General features: G+C 37.1%; 1 protein-coding gene across 1 annotated transcript; it reads left to right on the top strand.

The window, feature by feature from the left end:
- The first annotated feature begins 895 nt into the window (after positions 1 to 895).
- Positions 896 to 1,795, top strand: LOC135209281 (KRAB-A domain-containing protein 2-like). Its single transcript, XM_064241988.1, has one exon. It carries the CDS (start codon positions 896 to 898, stop codon positions 1,793 to 1,795), a length of 900 nt encoding a protein of 299 aa, XP_064098058.1.
- The last annotated feature ends 8,013 nt before the right edge of the window (positions 1,796 to 9,808 follow it).

Below are 9,808 nucleotides of genomic sequence, written 5' to 3'. Positions count from 1 at the left end.
GTTGCGCCTTAATTAAGGTGTCATATTTGGTCGGAACTCTGTCACGGCCGTCATGACGGTAAATGGTGTTTTACAGGCATATTTCGCACGAGGGACTTGGAAAACGCCCATTTTTGGTCATTCTCGGTTAGTTGAGAGGACCTTAGCTCTTGGACTATTAGCCCTGCACCAATAGGGAGACGTATGTTATAAGGATTACCTATGAAAAATCATTCAGTCTTCTGTACATCACATAATATTTTCTTTCGTGTTCCTGTATTTGGTTATGAATAAAATAAAAAAAATATATAAATTACTCTGAAAGTTATGAATAAAATTAAAATTGGAGGTTGCTTAAAATCGCATATATATATATATATATATATATATATATATATATATATATATATATATATATATATATATATATATATATATATATATATATATATATGTTACAGTCAATATCTAAATCCAGACAATTTGTAAAGTGACTGATTTTTTCAGGCAGTTTGTGAATTGCCTGGTTCACCCAGTCAGTTTATAAATCAGCTAAAAATCGCAGACAATTTACAAAGTGACTAAAATTTTGATAGATTTTCTTGGCATATTGACTGAAATGATCCTGCTACGGGTCACAAATCCCCAACCCCGCCCGGCCGAGGAACGAACCCAGGACCTTGTGTGTGTGTGTGTGTGTGTGTGTGTGTGTGTGCGCGTGTGATTCAAAAAGTCTGATCATGAACAAACCCGCAACAGTGTGTGTGTGTTTGTGTGTGTGCGTGTGATTCAAAAAGTCTGATCATGAACGAACCCGCAACAGTGTGCGTGTGTGTGCTAGCTAGCTGGAGCAGTTGTGTCTTGGTCTTGTCCCTGCCACTGTCCTTCTGTGAGGTTCACTTCGTTTATAGAAGATATGGCGTGTTCCCAAGAAACACATTTTTACGACAAAGTGATGTTAAAGAAAAATTCGGACTCAAAGTCATTAACACTGACTAAACTTGAGTATTACAATCTGATAGAGGAACTCAGAGTAGCAGCATCTGTAAAAGATAGATCAAATGGGCAGTATTACATCCTTGGACGTTATGAAGTTCTTCAGTGTGGTGGTGTTGAAAAGTTGATAAAAAAACAGGGAAGGATGAAACTCAAGAACCCGTTTATTTTGTGCACGTTGAGGATATATATGTTTGAAACAATAAAACGTGCTCACATTGCTATGGGCCATGGCGGCAGAGAAAAAATGGTCAAAGAATTGTCAAGATATGCGAACGTAACGAGAGATACTGTAGAACTGTTCAAATCTGTGTGTGTTCAGTGTCAAAAGAAACGAAAGAGATGTGCGACCAAGGGTGTTACTGTCAAACCGATTTTATCTAAGGACTACGGTTCACGAGATCAGGTGGACCTTGTCGACATGCAGTCTTGCGCCAAAGGAAAATATAAGTGGATAATGGTGTACCAAGATCATATAACAAAGTATTGCATATTACGTCCCTTAACTTCAAAGAGAGCAGCTGAGGTTGCATTCCAGCTAATGGACATATTTTTAATGTTCAGAGCCCTTCAAATTCTGCAAAGTGATAATGGTAGTGAATTTACAGCATTGGTTATCTCGGAACTCAAACTTCTTTGGCCATACCTGTTAATCGTTCATGGTAAACCAAGGCATCCACAGAGCCAGGGATCAGTTGAACGCCTTAACTGCGATATAAAAGACGTGCTTATTTCATGGTTAGGGGATAATCATACAAGTGACTGGCCCATGGGACTCAGATTTGTGCAGTTTCAAAAGAACACCAGTTACCATTCTTGAATTAAACAATCCTATACAAAGCACTCTTTGGTGTTGAGGCCACAGTAGGTCTACGCTCAACTGCACTTCCAGAAGAAGTTTTGAAGACAATGATCACTGAAGAGGATTTACTTGGAGCTTCCAGTTTCCCCTCTGACTCTACTCGTCCTGACGAATCACCTGAGTACACGAACCCTCCAGACCAATCACCCGAGTGCATGAACCTTCCAGACAATTTACCTCAGAGCACGAAACCTCCAGACAATTCACCTGAGTGCATGAATCATCCAGACGATTCACCTGAATGCTCTACTCCTCCAAATGACTCGCCAGAGGACTTCGCTCAGCCAGGTAGTGATACTCTCTCACTCACTCACTCACACACACACACACACACACACACAAAATTATAAAAGGTAACTGATAACTAATCTGGTTAAGTTCCAAACCACACAGCAAGTCTATCACCATTTATTAAATGTTTTCTTTTGTTATTAATCAGAGGGCTCTGCCTATCCAGACAGTCCACCCTGTGGCGAGAATCCTCAAGGAAGACTTCATAAGCTCCAAGAAGACAAAGCACTTCAACGGTCCAGAGCAGCAGCTGGTCACTTAGCTCAAGCTGAGTGCATGGTCAAACGTAGCCATGTAGAACATGTCCAAGGTAATCCAGGAGGTAACATGACAATTCCCATCCCGTTAGTTGATCGAGGAAAAAGTGATCCACGAAATGTTATCGGTGTTATCTTAGATCGTAACGAAAATTACATGTATCTAATAGGCATGACAGATAGAATACTCAAGGGGCGCTAAAGTAGGAGCCAATTTGATATTTGCAGCCAGCAACTGTATAGTATTGGTGAAGTGAGTGCAGACAAGGAGGTAGGACTACGTCAGGCAGTACAGCAATCACCTAGGTTTGGTGGTCAAGGTTATGCTAAGTGCAACTGTACTGTAGGCAAGAAACAGTGTCAAACAAATCGCAGTAAATGTTACAAAGAAGGTTACAAATGCAATAGTTGGTGACACTCTAGCTGAATTGTAAGAATAAAAACTGATACAATATTTAAAATGTCACAGTTTATACTTTATTTTTAATTCTGATATATCGTCACATAGGTTTTAGAAAATAAAATTTTACTCAAGAACATGGTTTGTTTTTCTGTCAGTTCATTACTTCATATGAGTCAATATCTTACGGAAATAATGAGCTCTGAGCTCACACTGAGAGGGTAACAGCTAGATAAACACACACACACACACACACACACACACACACACACAAAAGGACCTGGGTTCGTTCCTCGGCCGGGCATTGTTGGGCATTTGTGACCCGTAGCAGGATCATTTCAGTCAATATGCCAAGAAAATATATCAAAATTTTAGTCACTTTGTAAATTGTCTGCAATTTTTAGCTGTTTTATAAACTGACTGGGTGAACCAGGCAATTCACAAACTGCCTGAAAAAATCAGTCACTTTACAAATTGTCTGGATTCAGATATTGACTGTAACATATATATATATATATATATATATATATATATATATATATATATATATATATATATATATATATATATATATATATATATATATATATATATGATATTGTCATTCAAATGTATATCTTATCAAGAACTGTTATGTTTAACATTCTAGTTTTCATTTATTTTGTGTAATAATGATAAATGTCTCATTTGTGTAATGTGTGTTAGATTTCACAACAAGCATGAATTAGATTTACTAAAGGGTAACATGATTCTATAAAATTGCTCATTTTGTTTCCTAGCAACATGTGCTCTCTACTTATGATATTGAATGCTTTGTTTAACTTAGCTGTCATTAACAGCTAGTCACCCAGTCACGTAAGATTTTGCCTCAGCCAAAAGATAAGGGAAGGCTCTGCTCATTGGTGTTTAATAAACACGCAATAATTATTAGCCACGTGCTGGTTATATCGAGCATGGAAAGGCTTTGTCCAAAGGGATGTTTTCTTAAAATCATCATATGCTTTTGAGAATTACTGAGAGAGAGGTATTCCACCAAAGCACATGAACATTACACAATGTTTTGTAAGGCAGCAGAGAATCTTGACCCAAAAAGGGTTCTTAATAATGACGTCATTCATTCTGAGTTCGAGTCACACTGAACCGAAAGTTCCAATACGTTTTGCTTTGGAAATTACGTCATCTTTATTTTTCCTGAATGTTCTAAGAGTCCTGTTTTGACTAAAGACAGAAATTCTTATTATTCAGAGGCTTTTGCTGTAAAGGGCTCACTGGCTTTAGAAAGTGCACATACACTGTTAGTTAATTAAGTTGGTGGTGTACCATTTGTTCCTTGTACTATAGTGACAGACAAACCGTTGAGGATTAGTCCTTTGATAAATTTAGAGAAGAATAACCCCCACCTGGTTCCTAGTTGTGTAACTACCAGGAGTATGAAGAGGACTACACACACAAGAAGGATCAAGTGAAGGATCTTTGACCTTGAAAGAGTTATTTCAGGAAAGTGATGTTTTCCCTGATGATGACGCAGAAGAGATTTCCCAAGAAGATAAAAAAGAACTTATTGTTCTTGAAGAGACTCAGAGTAGCCAGAGTGTTTATGAAGATAATAGTGAAGCTACAGTAGCTAAGATAGCAGATATTGAGAATCCAGCCCTTGAAGTTGGTCAAGTGACAAGAGAAAAGCTAATGGAACTGCAGAAGAAGGATACATAATTACCTGATTCCTTCTTCAGAGTTGTTGATCAAGAAGAGATGCAACAAACTCCAACCTGTTACTATCTAAAGGAAGGTTTGCTGATGAGGAAGCACAGACCTACAGATATACAGGAGATGTTGAATGGAATGAATATCATACAATTTTAATTCCATTTTTATTGAGGAAGCAATTGGTAGCAACAGCACACGAGTCTGGATATATGGGAATCAGGAAAACTTGGGAAGATTATGAAGTATTATTTTTGGCCTGGACTTCACAAAGATGGTAGCAGGCTTTGATCGGAAATGTTACATCTGTCAAATGCCTGGAAAACCAAATGAAACAATTCAGAAAGCTCTCCTACAACATATAGAAGTTAGGAGGAGAATCCTTTAGCAAGGTGAGTATAGATGTGGTCGGACCACTTTTCGCAAATGAAGAAGGGTAATTAATATCTGTTGACCTTAATGTGTCCTGTGACAAGATATCCTGTACCGATCCCATTTAGAAACATAACTGCCAAGGTAACTGTTGAGAAGTTGGTGGAGCTTTTCTCAAAGTTTAGAAAACCAGAAATTGTGGAAAGTGATAGATGAACGAACTTTTCTTCTAAATTGTTCCAGGATGTGGTGAACTTGTTATGGGGGAAACAACAGTTATCAACTGCTTATCATCCAGAGAGTCAAGGACCCTTGGAAGGGTTCCAGTAGACATTGAAATGTATGTTAACAAAATATTGTTCCGAATGAAGCAGTGCATGTGATGTTGGTTTACCCTTAATGTTATGTAAAGTTAGGAAACCTTATCAAGATAGCATGGGATGATTATCTAACGAGATTATTTTTTTTTAGAAGTAAGACGACCGATGAAAATTGGGAAGAAAATCAAGAGGAAATCCAAGGAGAATATGTGAAGAACTTGAGGTAAAGGTTAAGAGAAATTAGAAAATTATCTTTAGAAAACCTGAAAGTAAGTCAAGAGAAAAAAATGTTAAGACTAAGATAAGAAGTTTTAGTGTACATTAGTAAGTTCTAGAGTTCTTACCTGTGAAAAGATTGTCCCTTATAAAAAGATTCCAAGGTCCTTACAAGATAATAGAGAAGATAAATGATCAAACTTATGTGACCAAAACACGAGGAAGAAGAAAACGACAGAGGAATGTGCATGTAAATCTTTGAAACAGAGACTACAACTCAAACAGTTTCAGTAATACAGACAACTTCATCCACAGAAGACAACAATGGCTATGAATTGGCAGCTGAAAGTAAGATAAATAATTCTTCAGCATTGAAAGATTTGGAGGATATACTAAAATATCTGAGTGTTGAGCAAAGTGGTGAATTAAGTGAAGTGATTAGAAGTTTCACAGAAATTTAAGTAGATAAGTAGATGTACCTAGGCGTACCAATCTGACAAAGCATGAATTCCATCAGTGTGACTAGCAATTATCCCTTGCCTCTTATAGGTCTGTTACGTGATAACATTGGATAAGTCAAGTTCGTTTCCAAGATAGACTTGTTGAAAGGCTATTATCAAATTCCCTTGGAAGAGAGTGCTAAACTACTGTCAGTTTTTATTACTCGTTTTGGACTGTATCAATACATTGTTTTGCCGTTTGGTCTGATGAATGCACCTGCAACATTCTAAAGAGTGGTGGATCAACTGCTGGGGTCTATAGAAGGAGTGGGTGTATACCTTGATGACAGTGATTTACTCTACAACATGGGAAGAACATCTTAAAAGTTTCCTTTTACAAAAATCTACACTCAAAGTGTGTTGCATACAATACATAGAATGTACAAATAAATTTACATTGCTCTCTTATCAGTGTATGACTAAACTGCTTACGTATGACGAATCTGAGTACGTGGGACGTACTTGAATAATACATATAATACACAGAATAATGCACAGAGACAAAGGCTAGACACTTCTGTACATAACACATTCACACACACTTGTACACCTACACATGGTTATTTGATTCTGAACAAGTAGCTACAATTTTGTACTATATTTTTGTACTTCCATATTCATAAATCAATCTGTATGCGATTGTGCTGGCCTTTTCATAAATATATTATTTTGTGCGGCTTACGAAAATGTATGAAATCTGTCCAACATCAAAACATGTGTAAGCTAGCTGCAGCTTAAGTTATCGTCAATTATTGTTTGAAACTTTTAGTAAATATATACTATATCTACCGATTAACAGTTGCATTTTTTACATTACATTAAGAGATAATAACGTTGTCACTTAATGAGTTTGGAGTTCATATTTTGAATATGTGCAGCTTATAGAAATAAAAAGATGCATGACCTATTACCAATGGTAAGAAAATCAACCAGTGAATGAATACCTGTAAGACAGAGAGAGGTTCCTTCCATACTATGCAATTTCTTCCGCACTTGAGGCGGTTTCCGCGCTGCAGTTACTGCGGACAATACCACACATTTACGTGGTCGCCGCCTACAGAGACCTTTTTTTTTTATCTTCAAAACGGTATGCAGTAGTGATAAAATATGGATAAGAGGTGGACCTGTTCTGCCTTTATCTATTATATATATTTAAGAAAGAAAAGGAAGAGACGATCAAGAATCCACTGGGTGCACCCAGTAAATGCCCAAAGAATCATGCATGACGCATTTGCTACTTTCTTTGAAGAACTAAAGAAGTGATAATAAACTTTTTGATTACTTTAGAATGTCTAAAGTAACATTTGAAGAACTCCTAGCACGCTTGCATGACACGCTACTTCGAGGAAATACAGCTTTCAGGGACTATTTCACCTGCACAAAGATTGGCAGTTACCATCAGGTAAGCAATATCGTAGCGTTTATTATCATACTATTTTAGACTCTTCATTGTGCACACACACACACACGTATGAAAATTAAAAACGATAATTCAAGGTTGACTCAAGCATGATTAATTATATTTAAAGGTAACTAAGACGGACATGAAAAATAATACAGGGACGTAACGGGATTAATGAAACATTATTCTTGTATAATTAACATAAAGAAAAATATATAGATTGATTATTTGACATGTCTGACATCTATGAATTGGGAGAAGTTGACTGGTTTGCATGTGCGTCTGTCCTGACATAGAAGCTTGGTCCGACAAGTGTCGCAGTCGCAGGTGGTGCTACAGGATATCTTGTGTTGTGGTTTACATCATAAGCAAGGGGAAGGGAGGGGGGTTAGTGCACATGTTGTGGGTATAAATGGAAAGATAGTGAAAAAGCTAAAGAATTCTGTATGTTTTGCAGTACATTCAAAATACCCATTTGAAATTGGAGGGTTCTCCTTCACTTAATTGATCTAGTGCAAGAATAATACCTTAAAAAAAAGTAACGATTTTCTGTAGTTTCCAGTGCTTTGATTATTTGTTGTTCGACAAAATCAACCTTTTATCTTTTTCTTGTATCTCTACCAGTTCATGGAAGGCTTTTTTCCTTTACTGCAAGTGAATCGCGAAAATGTTCAATATCCGTTTCATTGTTTTCTGTATCCTCGGCTGAGAAAGTTTCTTCCGCTTCTCTCTGATTTGCAATTTTCTTCAAGAAGCCGAGTTGGTCATTGAATATGTACTTTTCGCAGTTTTTTGCACCTGGTCCAGGTGTTTTTTGTTCCAATAATTTCTTTTGTGTTTTCATTAAAGCATCTCTCACATTTTTCCATTTAAATCACAGCATACTTTTCTCCAAGCAGATGTAACTAAGTTACGACTATTATACTCCTCCATACTTCTATCCCATAAAACCGGTTTCATTTCAACTAAAGAAATGAGAAGTTCTACATCAATATCTCGATCCATATCCATATGAATGATGATATGTTTTCACGATGAAAAGCAGTTACCTACTAATGTTTACCGCTTGTAAAGTCGGAAAAATAAACCGCCTGGTGTGAAGACGCGTGTTGAACATAATGAACAACTATAACCGCCAAAGGGAGTGGCACCGCGACGGCAAATAGTCCGTGCCACTTTTGTGTGGAAGGTTCCATTAGGATTACCAGTAGACTTGTAAGAGCGGTGCCGCTCCGCTGGCGGAGGCAGTTTTAAATCGTATAGAGAGAGAGAGAGAGAGAGAGAAGAGAGAGAGAGAGAGAGAGAGAGAGACAGATCGTGCAGTTTTGAAAACGTTACCAGTGAACGAAAAGCAAACAAGATCTAAATGTTACCTCATCGTTTTATCACGTCTTAAACTCGTATGGTAATGTAATCTCTTCTGACCCTAAACACATCTAATTTAACGGTTATGACTGAACGAAAGGTGAACAAGAGCTAAATTTAGTACCAAGTGCTCTGTTTGCGTCGCGTGGACAGGCAATATCAAGTCATTCTTCTGCCACCATTCGTATTAATGTCTGCTTGTTTCATACATTCTCTCTCTCTCTCTCTCTCTCTCTCTCTCTCTCATTTATATTAGTTTTTCATAATTTCCTGCCGTGCAAATTATGACAAACACCAAGAAATAAAAGAGGAGAAATGATGGCGAGAAGGGTAAGGTGTCTGTGTGTGTGTGTGTGTATGTAATTTATATTTAAGTAGATTTTTTTTTCCCCGGCGCGGTATGGCCTTCCTCCCTCTCTTTCATTATGTGGTGCGCGTAAAAAGAATTGCATTACCTTTTTACCCATATGGGGTTATATATATATATATATATATATATATATATATATATATATATATATATATATATATATATATATATATATATATATATATATATATATATATATATATATATATATATATAATATTATATATATATTAAATATATATATATATATGTGTGTGTGTGTGTGTGTGTGTGCGCGCGTGTGTGTGTGCGTGTGCGGGTTGTTCATGATTTTAAGTCATAACCAAGTAAAAGTAATACCTTTTTCTATAGGCAGTTCATATTCGTAAGTTCCCTATCTGAACTGAAAACCTTCTTTCTCTCTAAATCCATCTCTATTCCTATTGGATGCCTTAGAATTAATCTCCACAGGTGTTCTGAATGGGGGTGGAGCACTTCTATGCCGAGATTTTAAAGATGAGGACACAGCAGGTCGTTCTCAGAAAATCCTCAGAGGTCTCAGAAGTGAGATGTCTCTCAGCTGCAAAGCACCACTTCCCCCTTTTTACTCCGTTGCTTCCTCTGGGGATCCCACACATGTTCTTTTACCATCCATAGTGCACAGATCGATCAGCAGATGAAAAGACAACAAGACTACAGATTTCCAGGTACTGTGGGAGTAATTTCTTGTGCAGTCAGTGAATCGTTTTTGCCTCTTGTCTGTGATTGAGCTCGTGTATTGAGAGTTATGTAATG

The sequence above is a fragment of the Macrobrachium nipponense genome, chromosome 37 (assembly GCF_015104395.2).
Source record: "Macrobrachium nipponense isolate FS-2020 chromosome 37, ASM1510439v2, whole genome shotgun sequence".
Classification (NCBI taxonomy): domain Eukaryota; kingdom Metazoa; phylum Arthropoda; class Malacostraca; order Decapoda; family Palaemonidae; genus Macrobrachium; species Macrobrachium nipponense.
The sequence above is the reverse complement of the archived record's forward strand: the minus strand, read 5'-3'. Positions and strand labels throughout refer to the sequence as shown.

Bases quoted from the DNA above. Each gene is read 5' to 3' on its own strand.
- LOC135209281 (XM_064241988.1), top strand. From the start codon at position 896: ATGGCGTGTTCCCAAGAAACACATTTTTACGACAAAGTGATGTTAAAG.